At 33.3% G+C, this 22,119-nt stretch overlaps 3 protein-coding genes across 5 annotated transcripts; all 3 read left to right on the plus strand.

The window, feature by feature from the left end:
• Positions 1-1,898: 1,898 nt before the first annotated feature.
• Positions 1,899-4,807, plus strand: LOC102587803 (uncharacterized). Of its 2 annotated transcripts, XM_015304588.1 has the most exons (5): positions 1,899-2,199; positions 3,096-3,307; positions 3,765-4,026; positions 4,125-4,472; positions 4,581-4,807. In XM_015304588.1, exons 1-4 carry the CDS (start codon positions 2,032-2,034, stop codon positions 4,452-4,454), a joined length of 972 nt encoding a protein of 323 aa, XP_015160074.1. In that variant the 5' UTR covers positions 1,899-2,031; the 3' UTR covers positions 4,455-4,472; positions 4,581-4,807. The 2 variants fall into 2 exon arrangements, with proteins under 2 accessions (XP_015160074.1, XP_006365779.1); XM_006365717.2 differs by having other exon boundaries at positions 4,125-4,807.
• On the plus strand, positions 4,664-18,035 carry LOC102589868 (poly [ADP-ribose] polymerase 3-like). Its single transcript, XM_006365723.1, has 20 exons — positions 4,664-4,747; positions 7,680-7,964; positions 13,034-13,114; positions 13,662-13,945; positions 14,253-14,448; positions 14,542-14,658; positions 14,738-14,795; positions 14,872-14,941; positions 15,168-15,342; positions 15,417-15,550; positions 15,635-15,872; positions 15,958-16,085; positions 16,173-16,249; positions 16,329-16,489; positions 16,564-16,773; positions 16,856-16,958; positions 17,049-17,131; positions 17,203-17,346; positions 17,425-17,607; positions 17,812-18,035. Exons 1-20 carry the CDS (start codon positions 4,664-4,666, stop codon positions 17,887-17,889), a joined length of 2,889 nt encoding a protein of 962 aa, XP_006365785.1. The 3' UTR covers positions 17,890-18,035.
• A 1,444-nt stretch (positions 18,036-19,479) lies between these two features.
• On the plus strand, positions 19,480-21,319 carry LOC102588127 (60S acidic ribosomal protein P2-like). 2 transcript variants are annotated; one of them, XM_006365718.2, is made up of 3 exons: positions 19,480-19,586; positions 19,677-19,783; positions 20,909-21,319. In XM_006365718.2, the coding sequence occupies exons 2-3, from the start codon at positions 19,696-19,698 to the stop codon at positions 21,154-21,156; spliced, it is 336 nt and encodes a 111-aa protein (XP_006365780.1). In that variant the 5' UTR covers positions 19,480-19,586; positions 19,677-19,695; the 3' UTR covers positions 21,157-21,319. The 2 variants fall into 2 exon arrangements, with proteins under 2 accessions (XP_006365780.1, XP_006365781.1); XM_006365719.2 differs by having other exon boundaries at positions 19,487-19,586; positions 19,682-19,783.
• The last annotated feature ends 800 nt before the right edge of the window (positions 21,320-22,119 follow it).

Consider the following 22,119-nt stretch of genomic DNA (forward strand, 5'->3'; position numbering starts at 1 on the left):
TGATTTAATTGTACCCTATAGCAAACTATTGTTATTTTCGCCACTCTCCCTGGTGGAATCTCGCTGTCACCCTTGCCTCTCTCGCTTATACAAACAGAAACGAAATGTATAAATTGCACTTCTGTTTGTATAAAGCGAGAGAAAATTGCATATATATACATATATTTTCGTTCCCCTCTCCCAAATCTTGCTCGCCACCCTCGCCTCTCTCGCTTATACAAACAGAAACGAAATGTATAAATTGCACTTCTGTTTGTATAAAGCGAGAGAAAATTGCATATATATACATATATTTTCGTTCCCCTCTCCCAAATCTTGCTCGCCACCCTCGCCTCTCTCGCTTATACAAACAGAAACGAAATGTATAAATTGCACTTCTGTTTGTATAAAGCGAGAGAAAATTGTATATACACATGCAAATACATATATCTTCGTCCTATACACTTATAATTATACAATACAAATATTTCCCTGCCCAGTTTTCTTTTATTTTGTACAACTGCTTTTTTTTTTGTATATGTATAGCGAATTATACATATGCTTTCTTTTGTCTATGTATAGCGAAATATACATATTTATGTTTGCTATGGAGCGCAATTATGCAAACTTTGCTATAGCATACAAATATGAATTTTGTGTTTGCTATATGTGAAAGTTGCTCTTAAAAATAAAAATAAAAAAATAAAAAAAAAAAATATATATATATATGTAATTGTTATTTTTTTTTTTTTGTTAATGATGATAGTTTATTCATACACAGATTATACAATTGATCTTTTGTGTACAACTGCTTTTTTTTTTGTATATGTATAGCGAATTATACATATATATGTTTGCTATGGAGCGCAATTATGCAAACTTTGCTATAGCATATAAATATTAATTTTGTGTTTGCTATATGTGAAAGTTGCTCTACAAATTACTAGTGATCAAATTTAGATTTCCAGAGTACAATTAATAAAATTAATTTAATACAATAAATTCTCCCTTAAACGAACTGCCAAGTCAACACTAATCTATTAAAAAAAAATATTTAAAAAAAAAAAGATTCTTACGTAAATATACAGGTCAAACAACCGTAAATATAGCACAATAAAATTTCCACAACTAGAATAGCTAAATTATTGGGAAAAACGAAATGGTCTCTTTTCATTTATTTTTTTTAACTTAATTTCAGTTTTAATTTTGTATATTTCAAGATTATGCACATATTTTCCTCATGTAGTAAATAGCAATATTCTGCGCCGTAATTTTCTCCAAACATTTTAAAGCAAAATTTATTGAATTAGTTGGTGGCCCAAAAAATCTCCTTACCAACCCTACCTTAAAAAAATAAAAAGGAAAAACAATATGAAGTTTCCTTTTCAAGGAATCCATACCCACCCCCTTCAACCATAAAAAAATAAAAAATAATTATTATAATTTATAGTATTATTTTTTCATTTTAATATAGCACAATTTTATCAACCACAAAATTTTAGAAAAAAGGAAGACTTTTGAAATATTTTAAATTAAATTATTTCCACAATTTTTTTCGGGATAGACTAAAAAAAAATTATCATAGATTTTCATTTTTAAAAAGCTTAAAAAATTATATACAAATTCACGATCAAAATTAAAAAGTTTTAACCTTTGAAATTCAAAAACAACAATAATATTCTCTCTTTCTCAGCATACAAATTACACTACGTGATTCTTACTATTTGTCATATTTTTTAATTTTGATGGACAAATTAATTAAAATACGGAAAAACTGATTTGAACACCACAATTATTAATAAAATGAGATATAAATTTAAAAATAAATTAAATCTCGAAATTCGAACAGTACCATACCTAATACCACATATATAGGGACAAAAAAGGAGGAGTATTTGAGAGTTTTACAAAAGGAATTTTCTTTGTTAAAAAAGGGCCAAATGGTTGACCAAAAAAGAGTTGTTTTTTCTCGTATAAAATTATGAACAGATCTCTAAGGAAAAAAAAAAACAACTCTCATTTATATATTTTTTTCTTTCATTTTTTTTTATAATGGTTTCTGCAGAAACTAAACCTAATAGTTCATCAAATTTCAAATTAATTGATGGAAGAAAATTGTCTTACAAAGAAAGAGGTGTTCCAAAGGAAAAATCAAATTACAGAATTATATTTATTCATGGATTTGACAGCTCCAAAGAAAGGGATTTTCTTGCACCCCAGGTAAATTATCATCTAACATAGCTTCTTCATATGTTGTTGAACAGAATTGTTAAATAGACGGGTTGAATTAAATTTATGTGGGTCATGACTCAATTAGCTCGAAATTTATTATTTGGGTGAATGATCATAAAGTCATAATTCAACATAACTTCTTGATATGTTGTGGAGCATAATTGTTAGATGGCATGTTGAATTAAATTTGAATGGGTCATAACTCAATTCGCTCGAAATTTATTATTTGGGTGAAAGATCATAAACAAGTCATAATTCAACATAACTTCTTGATATGTTGTGAAACAGAATTGTCAAATGGACGGATTGAATTGAATTTGAATAGAAAACAAGTGAAATTAAACAATGGGTCATGAATCAATTCGTTAGAAATTTATTATTTGGGTGAAGATTATGTGTATTGAATAAATGAATTATAATTCAATAGGACCACTATAACCCAAATTTTCTTTTTTAAAAGATAAAAGAAGAAGTGGAAAGTGTATGTTTTTTTCTCTTAAATTATTCCAAATTTATGCAATTGTGTTTTCCATGTGTGGGTTCAATTAAATTTGAACGAAAAACAAGTCAAATCAACAATGGAGTCATGACTCAACTCACTCAAAATTTGCCTGGATGAATGAGTTATAGTTCAACCCACCCAATATAACCCAATTTTTCCTTCTTTTTGATTTTTCTTAAAGGAAATTGAAAGGAAAGTGTATAGTATATGTTTTTTGTCTCTTAAATTTTCGATTCTAGTATATTTGAGTTTGAGTTGAAACTATTTTGATCCAATAGTTTGATGGATCATTTCTTGTTCAACTTATTTGGTCAAGTCAACAAACGAGTCATAATCCAACGTGTTCGATATATCTAGTTAATTTTTTGAGAATTTTCTACAGGAACTTATGAACACGATGGGAGTGTATATCGTTCAATTCGATCGAGCTGGATATGGAGGAAGTGATCCTAATCTGAAACGATCGTTAAGGAGTGAAGCATCAGATATTGAAGAACTAGCAAATCACTTGGAATTGGGATCCAAATTTCACATAATTGGTTTCTCCATGGGATCTTACCCAACCTGGAGTTGCATTAAACACCTATCACATAGGTAACATTCATCGAATCGTGCTTTTATTGTGATCGATATCAGCAATGCAGTTCATACAACGATAAACTTAAGTCAAAATTGTATAGATAAAGAGATAACATGAAACATGAATGAACAAAATGTCAAATTGAATCATATGTTTATATCCACATTGTAAAGTCATGTCTTTTCTTGAGCTGAGGGTCTGTCAGAAACAGTCTCTCTACCTTCACAAAGTAAGGGTAAGGCTATGTACACACCACCCTCTCCAAATCCCCACTTGTGAGATTACACTGAGTTTGTTGTTATTGATGTTGTAAATTCATGTTTTTGCTTGAGCCGAGAGTCTATCAGAAACAGTCTCTCTACTTTTCACAAGGTAAGGGTAAGGCTACGCACACACTACCCTCTCCAGACCCCACTTGTGAGATTCTAGGCTTGATGTAAATTCATGCCTTCTGTTTTTCGAACTTGGTAGGTTAGCAGGGGTGGCATTTGTGGTTCCCATTGTCAATTACCAATGGCCTTCTCTACCGGAATCTGTATTAAAGGACGATGAACGGAAGAAGTGGTACAAAAGGATGACTTTGGTTGCAAGATATGCTCCTAAGTTATTGCATTGGTGGATGATCCGAAAAACGTCTCAATCCTCCTCTACCGATAGTACAAAACCTACATACTTTACGGACAAGGACTTGGAGCTTTTGAAGAATGCACCTGGATTTCAATTTCTTACCGCGGTAAGGCCAATAACAGTAACTACGTCTTAATCCCAAGCAAGTAGAGTCCGGCTCACCATTTGTAGTGTTATTTTAACTTCTATGTTTTCCATCTGCAGGACAAGCTAAAGAGCAGAAGTGTTTTCAACAACCTCCGTAGTGACTTCCTTGTGGCGTTTAGTAAATGGGATTTTGATCCTTTGGAGCTTAGCAATCCTTTCCCTGAAAACGATAAACGTCCTGTTCACATCTGGCACGGGTGTGAAGACAGATTTATCAATTTGAAACTACAAAGACATGTCTCAGAAAGGTTACCTTGGATTCAATATCACGAAGTTCACGATGGTGGACATTTATTGATCTATGATACCGCGGTCTGTGAAGCCATCTTAAAGTCTCTTTTGCTTGGAGTGGACACACCACTCTATACACCTAAATTTACCTCCTGACTGTCACACCCCTTTTTCGTAGACTTTATAATCATTTCTGTTATAAGTTCTCCATCTCATTTTATGTCACGGTTACCTCAACCGAAAACATCTTTTACATCACCAGCATTAGGACTCAACCAATTTGTTGTGTGTTCTGTAGAAGATGCAGACGTGATCAATGTCAAAGTATCGGGACAACTAAAAAAGAAAACGAAGGTTTACAAGATATGGTGAAAGAGAAGTATGAATTGAGAGATTTATATATAGTGCTTTCTGAGCATGATATTTTTGATGTAGTGAAGGAGGAAGAAGTATATAAAGGCCACCAAATGTTTATTGATTATATTGCATACTTATAAATCTCTTATTATCTTGATCTATAACTATAAGTTGTATAAAAACTAACCATGTTCTAACTTATTCATTCCACATTACTTGTGAAGCCAAATTTCATCAAAAGTCAAGAATTAATCACTTAATTGTAAGTCTACAACGGCTGGTAAACGTAGACCACCTATCGCAGATTATCTTTCCAAAATATGGAGGACGAAGGGGGTAATGCATGGTCAGAAAATGTCACATTCATATAAGCACAAGTTTCGAATCAGGTTCTAGGTTATAGAATCAGACTCCCAATTTTCTCGGATAATGGTGATGTTCAACACTTAGACTATCTCATCAAGTACCTGCTATCTCTCACCAATACAGGTTTGGTAACTCTGTGGACCAAGGATCCAAAATTGACCAATTCCTAAATTTCTATCAACTAGAAACTAACCAAACTGCGAGGTTTTGGTAGGACTACTTGTGTCAATGGAAGAGAGCACTTTACATTTTTGAATGAATTAATCAAGAAAATGAGAAGATCATTAACCTGAATCCACCCAGGGCTCTGATAATGGTTTGGCAACTTGCAAATCTGGGCTAGTGAAAGGTTCGTGTCACGTCCTCCTTTTGACAGTTTAGCAGGATAACGAGGCCATCAATATTGAAGAAAAGGAACAACAGGATCAACTCCAGCTGACGACCTGTATAAATACTCTGTGCATCAGTCACAAATATATTGTATTGCATCAAATTTTCACACTGTAATATTCAATTTCAGTGACTAACATCAAATTTTCACACAGTAATATCTTTCTAGTGTTATACTGTCGTTGAGTAGCTCATAGCTGATGCTACACTAGTGCATTGTGTACTGCTAGAAGCTGAACACTATTGAATGGAATGTTGAAACTAAATTTATTACAGATATGTCAAGAAAGAAAAAAACCTCAATGATAACCGTGGTGTCCGGATAAGCTTGCTGCTTGCACATACCTCAATTAATTTCATGAGATACTTGTCACCTCCTACCAACAATAGGTATCGACTGGGTAACTCTGTCCACCAAAACTTGGACAGATGAAAAGAATCACTAAACTTAGTGTATGAGTCATGTATCCTTTTTCTTTGTTTTCTTCTTCTTTCTCTTTTTATGGGTTCAACTGAACTCAATATTTTCGACACAAACCACACAATATAACAATTACAAATACAATGTGTTAAGGTAAGAACCTCAAAAGTTAGAAAGCATCAATTTTAAATGAAAAGAATCACTAAACTTAGTGTATGAGTGTATCCTTTTACTTTTTCTTCTTCTTCTCTTTTTATGGGTTCAACTGAACTCAGTATTTTCGATACAAAACACCAATACTAACAATTACAAATACAATGTTTTAAGGTAAGAACATCAAAAGTAAGAAAGCATCAAATTTAAATTCTGGATCTGCTTCTAACCCGAGATACAAACTCGAAAACCTCCATCCAATCAGTTGGTCTTACTAGTCCAATTTAACCTTCAACAAAGCAAATTCACCATTATTCTATACTAAATAAAACTTAAAAAATCAAATTAGCATTTTAAACATGCAAAAGCCCCAAATATGTTTAGAAAATTTTGAAGCTCAAGAATAACTACAAAATATTGAACATCATCTTTTTATTTTTGTTTCCCACCAGGTGTCAAATCCTTACTCACGCATTGCATGGTCTATTTCTGGAGGCGGCACTCCCAAAGGTATTTTTTCCATACACAATATTAATTTGAATTAAGACCTCTAATTAAGAATAGAAGAATCTCAATCATACCACCACATAGATAATGATGTGAACATTATTTTATCACAATACTAAAAATTACAATTCATCAAATACTATATAGAGCAATTGTTTTATGTCAAATAAGACACAGAAAACCAGTAGAAGAAATCCAATATGATACAAATAAAGAAAAGTGATAAAGCAACAAGCAATCCCAATTTCTGTTAGTGAAAAATAAGAAAGAATAATTGCAAATTGAACAAAACAACATAAACTTGAAGAGAATTAGAAGGAGAACTTAAAGCCTCCCTAATCTATATCCGGATTTTCAACTACACACTTTAACCTTACGAGAGTCCTATCACCCATGAACTATTTAAAACTGAAATAATTACACCCTTAAAAAGCCACAACCACATCTATATTGATCTGTGAATTTCACGCGCTTGACACGTGGAAATTTGATTAATTTAGTATTTTTTTCAACTTTTTTTATAATTCCTTTCCCCTTTCTCCTATACTCTCCCAATTTCTTCAAATCCTAAAGTAACTTCTTCTTCCATTTCCTTCAAATTCCTAAAGTAATTTTACTAGGGATGTCAAATGGGGGGGTTAAGTTGAAATTGGAGATATTGAAATGGGTTGAAATAGAAATCGGGTTGGATCTTGACCCGCCCAAGTTTACTTTGGGTTCAAATAGGCTAAAAACGGGTTGGGTCTTGACCCGTCCAATTTGACCCGCTTAATCTCAATTATTTTAACATAGTGATATTTAACTTTTATAATCACAATTTGAATTTCAACTCAAGATTATTTTTTTTTAAAAAGTAACAAATGGATAGATAAATCCTAAAAGATATTAAATAGATAACAATTCATACCTTTAATATAGGAGCATATCTTAATAAAAAGTTTTAAAACGGGTTGAAATTGGAGATTGAATTGGGCTCAATTAAGGATTCTCTTAAAATGGGTTAGGCATGAATGGGTTGAGATTGAACCCAATTCAAATTATCTTGAGCCCAACCCTTAAATTTTTGGGCGGATTGGGCGGGTTACCTATGTTTGGGTTCATTTTTGACACCTCTAAACCTTACCATAACTTTAAACACCAAAGTCCACTGAAATTGGATTGTGAAGAACAAAGGTGAACAATGATAGTGGAGCTCGTCAAGTGATATTCGAGCTTTGTTCGTCGAAAAACGTGAAAAACAAACTAACAAGATTTGTGTATATGGTTGCTTTGTCGAGGTTTTTCTTGGATCAACGGAGTTCGCTGGTTTCGGAGCAGTGCAACCACAAGGTTTTGTTGTCGTCGACCTCGCTGTGAGAACAGAGGTAGTTCTTCATGATGAGAGGAAGGGGAGGGGGGAGAGAAAGGGTTTTGCTGGTGGTTTGGGTTTCACCGGAGGCGGGGATAGTGGTGGCTACGATAGCATTTCACCGGTTAGTCAAGCAATGGACAGAGGGTAACCTGAAAAATAAACTAAAGGATCTATAAATAAATTAAAAAACATTCTAATTTGGGAGTTCAATTGGATTTAATGTAAATCCAATTTGATTTTATTTTTCAAATTTGATCCAAATGCCTTTTTTGGGTGATATAAATACATGTCATTTTATCTTTAATTGATTTGATTGGTTTTTAGAAGTTTTTTATATGAGAGTTTAAAAGCTTGTGTGAAATCAACAATAATGAATCCGATGAAGATGGTGGTGGCAATGACGGCTTAGAGATGGTGAATGGTGGAGGGATTTGGTCTTTATTGCTATGGAGAAGAAATATAATAAATAAGAAAAAAAAACATATATTTGTAAAAAGATATATTAAAAATAAAGTTTTAATATTTGTTTTTTGTGCTCACTCTCTCTAAGAGAGTGAAATACACTCACTTTTTCAACTAAGCATTCAAGGAGATAAAAATTTCAATTTTAAACACTACAGGGGGTGATAGGACTCTTAGTGTGTAGTTGAAAATCCAAATATAGATTGGAGGGGCTTTTGACCATTTTCTCTACTAATAAATAAATATAGCTATATGTCTTTTTCTGAAGTTCAGTTTCTGGTGTTTACTGTTAATTATCAGGGGCTTTATAGTCTTTCAATTGTGGAATATTGGGAGGCAAGAAATTGAGTGAAAATATAGAGAAATGTAATCTTAAATAGAAAATTATACATGTAATTTTGATTTTTAATTTGTATTTTGCATTTATAAACATAAAAAGATCTCATAAGTCTTGGAAACTATTAAAATTGTTTTAATTCTTTATATAATCTTATCAAATAAGTAAAAGTTTATAACAAAAGTATATTACATTATCACAAAGTTATATTTAAAAAGTACAATATTTATTAATTAGACTTTAGTTCAAGAAAAAAAGTAAATTTGAACATGAGTAATACTTATCTACCACAGAGAATAACATTTTTTATGAAGAGCTACCACTAAAGAGTCATTTGACGAAGACGGGATAATTTTGTGTAAATAAATAATATTTTATTTAAAAAAAAAACAAATAATACGTATTCACTTTCCTTGATAAGCTGCTTAAGATGCGTCATATCTATTTAGTCATTTTCCCCCAATACTTACTCAGTGTGCATTACCTGATATCTTCAAGCCCAAATTGTCAACCTCTCACATCTATTTGTTGAGGCATTTACACTTTTCCTTTTTACATGTCCAAACCATGTTAGTTTCGCTTCCCTTATTAGTTTCACTCCCACCTTGCTCCAGGTATATTTATTTCTAATCTTATCTCTCCTAATATGTCAGACATCCACTTTAGCATCTTCATTTATGCAACTTTCATCTTTTTGAGAGTTTTTGACTGACTAACCCTCCTTCTCATACAACATAATCGATGCAACCGTCGCTCTATAAAACTTACATTTAAGTTTTGGCGATACCTTCTTATCACACAACACTCCAAAGATGAACCTTCATTTCACCTATTCCACACCAATACGATATGCCACCTCATAGTTGATCTCCCTATTATCTTGAATTAAGATTCCATATACTTAAAACATTCTCCTTTGGGGTTGTCTGAGCATCAAACTTCACTTCCACATAACTTCATATATAATATCACTGAATTTACATTTCAAATATTCAAAATTTGTCTCTAAACCACTCTAACTAAGGGTGGAGATTGTACGAAATTTAGAAATTTTACATGTACCCAATAATTTTATAAATAAATTATTTATACATAAATATATGATTATGAACCTAGTCACATAATTAAATTGGTCAAGACATACGTTATGCGTCATTCAAGAGCGTCCAATTTAGAAGTGGTACTCCACTCCACTCCACAAAACTGCAAAAAAAAAAAAAAAACAACAATTTGTAGTATCTTGGAAATAGAGATCCCTGCACAATAAAAAACTCAGGACATGGGAGCAACAAAAAGATATTTTAGTTGTTTGAATTTATGTGATACCTTTTTTTCTTTTTTTTTTAATCATAAATGATATTTTTTCTAAATATTGTGACAATTATAGAGCATTCGAGTCTTTCAAGTTGTTGTTTTTATATACTTGCTAGTAATAATATAAGCGTCCAATCTTATTAAAATTAGTAAATAAGACCTAATCTGCTTTATTTGTATTTTTCTAAACTTGTGAAAGTTCCAAAGTAATGAAGTGACTAGTGAGCATGGGATTCTGTAAGTCATAACACACATATTTAGAAGTAGCAAGTGATGAATGGGAGTATACTTCTTGCAAAAGTATCCTCAAGCTCTAATATTCAAATTCAAAATTTGAAGTTACTAGGGTTTGGTATGATAGAGAATATTTTTTATTTTTTTATATATGGTTAGGAAAATAAATTTCTTTAAAATGAGAAAGAAAATGACTTACAAGTTACATAATAAAAAAATAAAATAAGTGATATTTAGAATTTATTGTTTTTTTCTTTCCATTTAACATCCCCTATTTTCATTCTTGACCATTTCACCCTTGAACCACCCCTCCCCACCTCATTTAGCAATCTAGAGGCTCACTGTGCATATACGGAATAAATGCAATCCTTGCCATTAATTAAAAAAGGGAAAATAGATAAATATAGCCCTACGTAAATGATATGCAGATATCCTCCGTCATATTTTTGGGATATTGATGCCTTTGTCGTCCAAAACCAGAGCATATATATCCTTCACTCTAACGGAAGCCTAAATATGTCCGTTAGTATAAAGGGTATGTATGCTTTAGTTTTTGGATGACAGGGGCACCAATGTCCCAAAAGTATGACTGAGGAAATCTACATACCATTTACGATAGTTCGGGGGTATATTTGTCCTTTTTCCCATTAAAGAATTTCAAATTTATAATTTATCTGGTCAAAATTCTCAGGATTTAAAAATATTTACTCCCTCCGTCCCATTTTATGTGAGGTAGTTTGACTCGGCACAGAGTTTAAGAAAGAAAAGAAGACTTTTAAAATTTGTGGTCCAAAATGAATAATATAAATTTGTGTGGTTGTAAGTCATTCCATTAAGGGTAAAAGAGACATTTTATAATTTAATTGTTATTTAATATAGAAATGTGTCATTCTTTTTTGGACTGACTAAAAAGGAAAGTAAGTCACATAAACTGAACAGAGGGAGTAACTTTTTAAAAAAAGAATGCTTTCATAAAAAGATGAGACAATGGATGAGACTGTTTTTTCATAATTAAAATTTTCAGATTTATATAGCTTTAAATATGACAAAATCTTTGATAGAAAGTGTAATATCCAAATTAGTTCTATATATTTCATGTAAATTTTAATTAATCGAACACCAATATAAATAAAATGTAATTGTAACAGCTAAGTAGGTGCCGCTATAGTTAAAAAGAGCAATGAGTCGTGTCAAGAATTGAGAGTTTTTGTTAGTACACGTGTCAACTTGCTAGCTTACTATGTAAAATTGTACTAAGTTAAAAACTTTTTTTCACTTCTCTTTTGTTTTTCTATCTCTCTCTCTATATATATATATATATATACAAAAAAATTCAAGAAATCTTGTTTCTTAGAGGCAAAGTACTCCTCAATAAAATATGAAGGTTGGTTCTTAGTTATACTATATACTCATGTGATTTTTTTAATACAAAGTTTAATTTAATTTGTTGTATCCTTTTGTTTGTGATTAGTTAGTCTCACTTTTAATTTGTTTGAGGAGTTTTGGTTTTACCAACTCAAATTGGTTTTTGATGTTAAGAGGATTATTATCAAAATTGTGGTAGCAAAATAGTATATATGCATGTGTTTATTTTTGTTAATTTGTGGATGTAGTTAATTAGTGCATAGTTTAGTAAAGCGTATTGCTTTGTTGCAACTATTGTTTTGTTACTGTCTATTTTTTGTTTGGTTATTAACTGTTATTTCTTGTGATTTTGTTACATTTTTTGTTGGACTGCTTTGGATTGTTTATTTTTCATGTGCCAACCCTAATCGAAAATAGGGTTGGGGTAAAATATACTTTATCCTCACCCAGACCCCACACTAGGTATTATGTTGGTGGTAATGGTGTTACACTTTGGAGAGTAGAATCAAACGATATCTTCCTTTGACCAAGACTTCTATTTTACTGGTACTTTGAGAATTTAAACTTGACTAGTACTACTCCCTCTGTCCCGTTATATGAGTTAGTTTGATGGATCCCACCTTTCTTTCGAAAAAAGGAGACTTCATTTGTAGGACTTTGTAGGATGGGCCCGTGCAGGTAGGCTTGGGTCTTCTTAACGTGCGTCATTTGACGACTCGGCACATGGATGTCATGAGTCCATTGGCATAGGCTTAGGCCTATTTTGTAAGTGATATGAGGTTTAAGAAAAAAAGAAAAAAAAATTCTGAATCTTATGGTTTAAAATAAGTCAGAGATAATTGTGTGGCTAGAAATCAATTTATTAAGCGTAAAATGAATATGTTAAAGTTAAATTATTACTCCCTCCTTTTAAAAAAGAATTGTCTAGTTTGACTTGGAACGAAACTTAAGAAAAGAAAGAAGTCTTTTTAATCTTGTGGCTCTATATTAAAGTTATGTCAAATGTACCAAAATGTCATTTAATTTTGTGGCCTTAAACATGCAACGTGGAAAGTTGTAGTTAAAGTGTTTCCAAAAAATGAAAGGGGTACAGACTAAAGTTTCACTGGGTCATTCTTTTTTAAACAGACTAAAAAGAGACTAAAAAGGAACTGAGTCATTCTTTTTTAAACAGAGGGCTAAATATAGAAATGTGTCCTTTTTGGATAGACTAAAAGGGAAAGGAACGTAGAGGGACAAGTAAAATGAAATATATTGTTTGGTGTTATTTCATATACTAAGGTAATATGGAAAAAAGAAGTACTAGAACTCTCTTGATCTGCTAAAATGGACATCAATTTTCGGTTGGTATAAGGGGTTGAAACGGAAGAACTACTTTTTATGTAGTTTCTAAATGTGAAAAGTTTTATTTCAACAAGGTTGAAGATTCTATATCCAAATTTACATTGGAAATTATTTAGTTTTTTACTCTGAATCAGGACACACGTAAATGGAAAGCGATGGAGTACTGGATATGGGAAGTAATGCTCATAAATCAGGCTAGTGATGGTGTTAATGTGGTCCTGTTAGTGGGTTGTGGAGTTAATTAGTTGATTTTGAATATTTTGGTTTATGTGTGAGAATTTCGGTGAACATTTCTTTGCTCTATAAATATATAGATTGGCTCACGAACTCTAGAGGATATAACTTATATATGCCGACAGCGGAATATTTACACACCAGCTGTGTGAACTGTGATCTAATATGTTGTAGCAGGTAGTCCGTCAGTAATTTCACTTATTATGGGTAGGTGCCTTAAGTTACTACAACTAACAGTATGCTTTTGTTGCTAACAAGTTGGGATTGGCTAGATGTTGTTAACAAACGTTAAACTCGAAAATGTGTTGATAGAAAGTACTATTTACTTTATCAAGTAACCGAGACACGGGACACCCCTTTGCTGGAAAATTATATTGTTTAACTAGGTTAAAATTTTAATATTATGTATAAATGCGGTAGGTCGACTCCCCTTATCTTTTATGTGTATGTCTACTTTTTTATATTTTGGAACTCCTTCGTAAAATATCTGGCTCCACCACTCACTTAATGCATTTTATGTATGTGAAGGTTCATGAGACCCGATCTGAAGCGCACTCGGCAAGTGAAGAGAGAAAGGTGACGAGGAAGCAGCAGGCAGAGAGCAACAGCCAAGAGTCGGCCTCACACAAAAAGGCAAAAACTGAAGAAGAAGAAGAAGAAGAAGGTACTGATCACGAAGATGGAATCCGAGCGGAGTTTGAGAAGTTCTGTAAGACTATAACCGAACATCTCTCCGTCAAGCAAATGCGCGAAATTCTTGAAGCAAATGGCCAGTATTCTAAAGGTGAAGATGATGCTGTTGTTCCTAGATGGTAAGTTAATCCGGTTCGTTAAAAAATTCCATTGTATCATAATATACTATTCACTCTGATTCATTGTATGTGGCATTGTTGTTATATACGGAGTTAAAAGAAGTGGTTGTTCTATAGCAACTATCCTTTACGAGTTTTTTGAATCATCAACTATTGTATAGTTTCTAAATATGTAAATTTAGTTTCAAAAGTCTATATTTGAAATATGTATACATTATATATTAATTGAGGCGTCGTAGTAGTTGTTGTTTCATGTGAGGTTTATTGTGATTCTTTCATACTCATTGACTCCTCTTTTCTTGGACAGTCAAGACATAATGTTCTTCGGGCCGCTGGACAATTGTCCTATTTGTGGTGGCAAGTTGGAATGCTCTGGCGATAGTTATCATTGCGTTGGAGATTATAGTGAGTGGTCGAGTTGTATTTACAGCACGAAGGAACCACCGAGAAGAGAAGAGTCTCTCAAACTCCCTAAATCTGTTGAAAGTACTCCAGTATCTGATGTAATGTCTTAAAACTAATTCACTTTACATTTCTTGTTGCGAGATGGATGATAGGAAAAAAAGAAATTTGACTATCTATGTATGTTCTCATAGCTGATCAAGAAACGTGGAAACCCCAACAAGAGTCGCCCCCGAAAGGAAATATCTGCCCCAAGGAAGCCATTTGATGGAATGATGATATCTCTAGCTGGTCGTCTTACTCGAAAACATGTACGTCTACAGTACTTCAGATGAATTTGACTTCATTTTTGTGTATGTTTATGTTGCAATTAAACTTTATTGTGCGCAGCAATACTGGAAATCGAAAATCGAGAAATTTGGTGGAAAAGTGAACAACTCTGTCACTGGTAACTGTTCAGTGTAATTTTGTTATGAAATTTACTTCTCCAGTTGTGTAGGAACTAAAAGTGTTCGCTCTTGCAGGGGTTGCTTGCGTAGTAGTTTCTCCTGCTGAACGTGATCGTGGTGGCTCATCCAAAGTAGCTGAAGCTTTGTATGTATATTTGATTGACACTACATTAATTGGATTAATAAAAAATGGCATTCTATATTCTAACGCCGAGCAGAGGTGGATACAGGATTTAAACTTCGATGACTTCTACTTATCAATTTTTATGCTTTTACGGTTGAAATCATCGTGCTTTTGCGATTACGGGTTCAATTGAACACGTGAGTTTATGTTGCATCCGCCTCTGATGTGAGATATTGTTGTTTCTCAGGGAGAAGGGTATACCGGTAGTGAGGGAGGCTTGGTTGAGTGATAGTATAGAAATGGAAGAAGCTCAGCCTTTAGATGCATACGACGTCGCCAGTGACATTGCTGTAGAAGGTAAAGGTATTCCCCTTGATAAGATGGATCCAAGTGCCGAGGCACTCGAAACCGTAACAGCCGAGGTATACTTCCCCCCTTTCTCATTTGCTACTTAAATCTTGGTGTTTGCGTCAATATCGTCTTTTGTTTATTGTAGCTTAAAGTGTTTGGAAAAAGAGGGGTACACAGAGACACTAAGATGCAGGACGAAGGCGCAAGAATATTGGAGAAAGATGGCTTATTGTATAATTGTGCACTGTCTGTTTGCAACCAAAAGAACAAACTCAACGAGTAATGCTCGAAAGTCTCCGTAGTTTTTTCGAGTTCTTAGTATTTCTTCAGCTGCTGATGAAGTGATTCTTCAAATTGATGCAGCTTCTGTATTATGCAACTTATCATGTCATCGGAGAATCGTTTGCATATGTATTATAGAAGGGGCAGAAATGGTGATAGCTTAAGAGCACATGACAAGTTAGAGGAGTGGGAAAATGTCGATGATGCGATTAAGGAGTTCGCTAGGCTCTTTGAAGAGATGACTGGAAATGAGTTCGAACCCTGGGAAAGGGAAAAGAAGATTCACAAAAAGCATCACAAGTTTTACCCTATTGATATCGTACGTCAGAACTTAAATTATTTGTTCTTCGAGGTACACTTACATAGCATTTGCTAGACAACTAAAACATGGTTTAACTTTGTAGGATGACGGAGTGGAGGTTAGGCATGGAGCGCTTGGCCTAAGGCAGCTTGGTTCTGCTGCTGCACATAGTAAGCTTGATTCGGTAGTAGCAAATTTCATGAAAGTCCTTTGTAGCCAGGAGATATACAGGTATTAAGCCGTTCAGGTTGCAAGCTGTTTCCGTCTTTTCCTTACGTGTGAAATGAACTTAAAAAAAGTGTTGTATGCTGGATGAAGGTATGCTTTAATGGAGCTGGGACACGATTCACCGGAAATTCCTATAGGGATGCTTACTAATCTTCATTTGAGAAGATGTAAGTCTTCTCTCTGCCTATAGTGCATTTCGTATCGGTGATAAACATTCAAAAGATTCGTTTACTTTTAACTCTACAGGTGAAGAAATTCTCCAACACTTCGTGGAGAAAATAAAATCAATGAAGGAAACAGGACCGAAAGCAGAGGGTGTCTGGTATGAGTTCAGTCAAATGTGGTTCACACTCATGCCATCTACGAGGCCTTTTACTTTCAGGGATTATGCCGATCTCACAGAGCATGTAAATGTCATCTTCTCTAAATCTTTCGCATTATATACTAAGGTGTTTTAACTTACTGTTTGAAAATAATCAAGGCTGCATCTGCCTATGAAACTATTCGGGACATCAACTTTGCCTCGCGTATTATAGAAGACATGTCTGGATCTACGCTTGACGATCCTCTCTTTGAGTGTTACAAGAAACTCCTCTGTTCCATTTCTCCCTTGGAGAAAAAATCTGATGACTACAAAATGATAGTGAACTACTTGGAGAAAACTTACGAGCCGGTCCAAGTTGGAGATATGGTAAAGATCTATTTATGTTCATTTCCAATCCTCTTTCAAAATTGTGAACCGTCGGTGTGATCTAAAATGCATGTTTCACCAGAGCTATGGTGTATCGGTTGAGAATATATTTGCCGTTGAAGTTAGTGCTTGTCCTTCCCTTGATGAGATCAAGGAATTACCTAACAAAGTTCTTCTCTGGTGTGGTAAGTAATATCTCATTGGCATATAATTCTCGGTTGATCGTTGTATCGCGACGGTGAATGTTATTGTCAATCACATTATATTGACGTCAGGTACGAGGAGTTCAAATCTTTTGAGGCACTTGCAGAAAGGTTTCTTGCCTTCAGTTTGTTCACTTCCCGTATCGGGATACATGGTACGGAAATTCATTTACTACGAACTATTTTTTAGTTTACATTTGTACTCGCTGCTAATATACATGTTCAGTTTGGAAGAGCCATCGTTTGCTCGGATGCAGCAGCAGAAGCAGCTAGATATGGTTTCACAGCTGTAGACAGGCCAGAAGGTTTCTTAGTATTAGCAGTTGCTTCACTCGGAGAAGAAATTAAGGAGTTTCCGAGTCCTCCCGAGGTAGATCCTTTGGAAGAATGCATATACACACTCAAATGTTAGTTTGTAGTTGATCTGATGGTCTGATTTACCATGCAGGATACGCGAGCGTTGGAAGAGAAGAAAGTTGGAGTAAAAGGACTTGGAAGGAAGAAAACCAACGAGAAAGAACATTTTGTCTGGAAGGATGATATTAAGGTACCGTGCGGTAAGCTGATTCCATCGGAGCATAAGGACAGCGTCCTCGAGTACAATGAATATGCCGTCTATGATCCACAACAGGTACTTCATATAAAAACTTTAGTACAAACATTTATATACAACGACATTGTAGAAAATTGTCAACGAAAATTGTCAACGATGTGTGTTATATTATTAGTAGTTGGATCTGTTTTCCCTTTTTATGGCGGTGCGTATAAGGTGAATCCAAATCAGGAAGACTATCCCTTTGTTGACATTTTTCGGTTTTTTTTATTTTTTATCAAGGTGAGTATAAGGTACTTGGTGGCCGTAAAATTCGACGAGCAGGATGCAGTATACGATACAGCTGAACCCGGGCAATAGTGGAAAATGGACTAGACAATGGCTGTACATGCTATATTTTGTTTGCGATCTTCTCGTGTGGACTTAAAAAGTAGTTTTCGCTAGTGTAAAGAAGGCAATGGCCTTGTTTTGTTGACGTTCATATGAATGTAAATATGTTCCCTTTTCATCTGTAAATTCATGCTGCAGCAACTACGATCTCTGTCGTTCGTCGTTCGAAGTAAACGAATACATGTTCTTTCTTTGCTCCGAAACATTTCTTGCATTTTGTGGCCCTTTTGACATGTTATTATATAGTGGTTGCTCCTATTTCAGGAACTTATCAACATGTACAGTTGGATATGAACTTATTTACTAATATGGTCCAAATATATTTCTATATTGATTATGTATTATGTATATTGTATGTGTAGGTATGTATATTATTACATTTAAATATATAAAGTTGATGTATTTGCTGGCAATTTTAAAAAAAAAATAGACTAACCAAAGGTATGGACACTGGAATTATCCTTTTATGTGGATTACTTTATTTATAATGTAGATACTAAGATGTAATATTTTTACCTTTTAACAAAGAAAAAAGTTGCATGAAGTTTATGTTTGCCATTTAGTAGTTTTTTGTCCATGTAAATATTATTTCATGTTCTCATATTTATAGTTAGTCATACCTTTTATAAAATGGAAGATTATGCGGATAAGTAATTAAATTAATTATCATTCACCACTAATTTTTAGTTATTATTATGCGGTCAAGTTTGAGTTGTATAAACGTGTAGTTGGAATTTGTATAACATAATTTGTATAGTTTTTATATAATGTAATTAGTATTATATAGTTTGTATTACTGTTCAAAATTTAGATGTTTGTGTCTGTATAAATTTATTATTTTCGAGTTTTATCAATATTTATATAATTCTGAAATTTGTATTACTCAAAACAAAATTTCAATTTTAGATCTACAGTTGTATTCATATTTGTATATAGTTATTCTAATTGTATAATTATATATTTTATTTATACAAAATAGATAAGTATGAAAGTCTATCAACATGATTATATTTATACAAAATATGTAAGTGGCAAATCAGTAAACTTCGTTTATACTTTATACAACCACAGAAACAACTCATTTACATAAACACTTATTTCACCAAAATCATAATTATCAATTGATTAAATCAAATTTATACAAAAATGAATACAAATCAATAGATACTAACCAATTTATACAAATATGAACTAAAATAGCTCGATTATACAAATACACATGAATTATACAAATGAGGTGGCCCATATCAATTAAAACTATAGTTACAGTTCGTAAATATACCAATTATAATTAAGAAGCTTAATTAAATTTATCATAGTGATTATTTACGAAATTTAAAATAGATAAACTAATAAAAATAGCATAATCTAGAGATATTAATCAATCTAGATATTTATATTTTTTATATTAGTAAATAAATAGAACAAAATAATTGTTACAAAAAAGAAGAAGAAACAGTCGATCTAGAAATCAGAAGAAAAAGGAAGGGTAGAAATGTAAACTCACATAATATTCCGGGTCGAATCAAACAACCCACAATCACCTCCACTTAACCCTACCAAAACCCTAACGGTATAAATTGCCGCATTATTCACCATTACGAAACCCTAGTAGCAGTCCCAAATCTACCATTGAAGAAGTTTCTCGTAGCTTCCAATTCTCCTCAGTAATTGCTCTCTCTTGATTCATACTTTTAGCCGTTTCGTATTGTGTTTTCAATTTATGTATCTAATATTTCTCTTGTGTTTTCTGTTAGAGAAGAAGAAGAAGAAGAAATGAAGGTTATTGCTGCTTATTTGTTGGCTGTTTTGGGTGGTAACGCATCACCTTCAGCAAAAGACTTGAAGAATATCCTCGGTTGTGGTAAAAAATTTAACCCCTTTTTGTTTTTTTTTTCGTTTAAATTTAAGTGATGTTTTGATAAAATGGTGTAATCAGGGTGTTAATTGAATATCAAAATGGAGAGATAGATATATGTACTATTTGAAGACATGTTAAATTATTGTGTATTACAATGAAATGGGTATGAATGGAGCAGAATGTATATTGATGATCTATATACCGAAAACGCTAATAGTTTGGTTTCTCAGTCTTTGTTGTGTGTTTGAGGCAGCAATCTTGTAAAGGCCATTGTGTGATTCATGGGTAAGGGGATTTGGGGCATGGGGTTTAGCATATAAATTTTTTCTTAAACGAATAATGTTCATATGCATACTGTTAGCCACCAGGTCTTTGAAAAATATGAGTCTATGCTGTTTGTTTTACCCATTAGTTTGCCTAGAATCATCTAACACAGGCAATAGAGTAATATATTGGTATACAAATTGAAGCTTTGTTATGTGCGGAGAGTACCAGAAGCTACTTAAGGTGGACTGGGATTGAATTGGAATTTAAGATTAAGTATGCCTTCCATCCAAAAAGAAAGAGGGAGGGGTTTTAGATGTATGAATCCTGACATTGATTTTGTTGTCTTGTTGAAATAACATTTGCCTTGTTAAGAATTACAGAAAAAATATTTAAAATAATGCTGTAGTATTAAATGGTTCAATTTTTCAAATAATAAGTCTTTACTTTTGGGGTGCGGCTGGTGCTATGAAATTTGATGTAGTTGAACATTTACTCTATACTTTCCATGCTGTTAATGAATGAGGTAGACTTCAAGTGTGTTGCTAGTCCCTGTATTCCTTTTTTAAGTTTGGTAGAAGTGAGCATGGTGTTATTGTTTTCCATTAACCTGCAATGGTGAGATTATAGTGTTATGGTGTATCTCTCATATGTATACATGGGGTAGGAATAGCATTCAGTCTTAGTTTCATGTACAAGGTAATGCACAATCATTGTTTCACAGTCGTTAATTCTTGGAGAAGTCTTGAACTGATAATCTGTAATTCATCTGCTTCTATCAGTAACACTATTATACCCGTGCACATGCTAAATGTGGCTGGTTGTTTGTTGCACACTCACATTTGTGGTTGATGTGGTCTGCAGTTGGTGCTGAGGCTGATGATGACAGAATTCAACTGCTCTTATCTCAAGTTGATGGCAAAGATATCACAGAGCTGATTGCTGCTGGCAGAGAAAAGTTGGCTTCAGTACCTTCTGGTGGTGGTGCTGTTGCAGTTGCTGCCCCTGCCGGTGGAGCTGCTGCAGCCCCTGCTGAGGAGAAGAAGGAAGAAAAGAAGGAGGAGAAAGAGGCATCAGAAGATGAGGATATGGGCTTCAGTCTATTTGATTAGAAGAAAACAATCTTGTTCTCTACGCATCCCTTGAGCTTACTTTAGGAAGTTTTTTTTGGTCTAGTAATGGATTTTGCTATTAGTCATCTAGTTGACAAACCTTGATTTTACATTTGGAACTTTTTTGAGGCCGATGCTAGAAATTAAATGACTTTGATTTTAATCCCTCTTCTTGTTTGATGTGTCATTCAAAATTTAGTACTCCCTATGTCCCATTTTATATGACTTACTTTCCTCTAAAAAAGAATGACACATTTTCATATTAAGTAACAATTTAACTATGAAGTGTTTATTTTACTCTTAATGAAATGATTTACAGCCACACAAATTTCTATCATTTATTTTGGATCACAAGTTTTGAAAGTCGTCATTTTTTTTTTAAACTTCGTGCCGAGTCAAACTACTTCATATAAAATGGGACGGAGGGAGTATTAGTGATCGTTGGTGTGCTAGTGATCTCTCGGCAATCTATCTAGTCTTGGTGTTTATTTCCATTATAAGGGCAGTGAGTTGGTTTATACGACTGCAAATGCAATAGGTTTGGACGAATGAGTTGAATAGTTGAATCTGTAGTTAAAACGAACATATGCATTAAAGAAACGCTAAATCAAGCTATCGAGTTCTACACCTCCTATAATCATATCCCAGGCAATGAAAGATAAAGGATAATTCATCGGGTTGATTATATACTCGTCGAGTAGTTTAACAAATCAAGTCTTATAAATTAATGGTTCAAATATGAAATACATTATCAATTAAAGAATACCGATGATCAATTCAAGGAGATTTATATAGTAAATAAATTTTCGTTGTTCGATAAAATTAAATTTATATAATTAGGAGGATATTTATATATATGTAATTTTAATTAATAAAATCGACCTCAAGAGGTCAGTTTTCAAATATAAATACTTCTCTATCCCAATTATGTGACACTTTTCGTTTTTCGAGAGTCAAACAATT

The sequence above is a fragment of the Solanum tuberosum genome, unplaced genomic scaffold (genome assembly GCF_000226075.1).
Source record: "Solanum tuberosum cultivar DM 1-3 516 R44 unplaced genomic scaffold, SolTub_3.0 scf00560, whole genome shotgun sequence".
Classification (NCBI taxonomy): domain Eukaryota; kingdom Viridiplantae; phylum Streptophyta; class Magnoliopsida; order Solanales; family Solanaceae; genus Solanum; species Solanum tuberosum.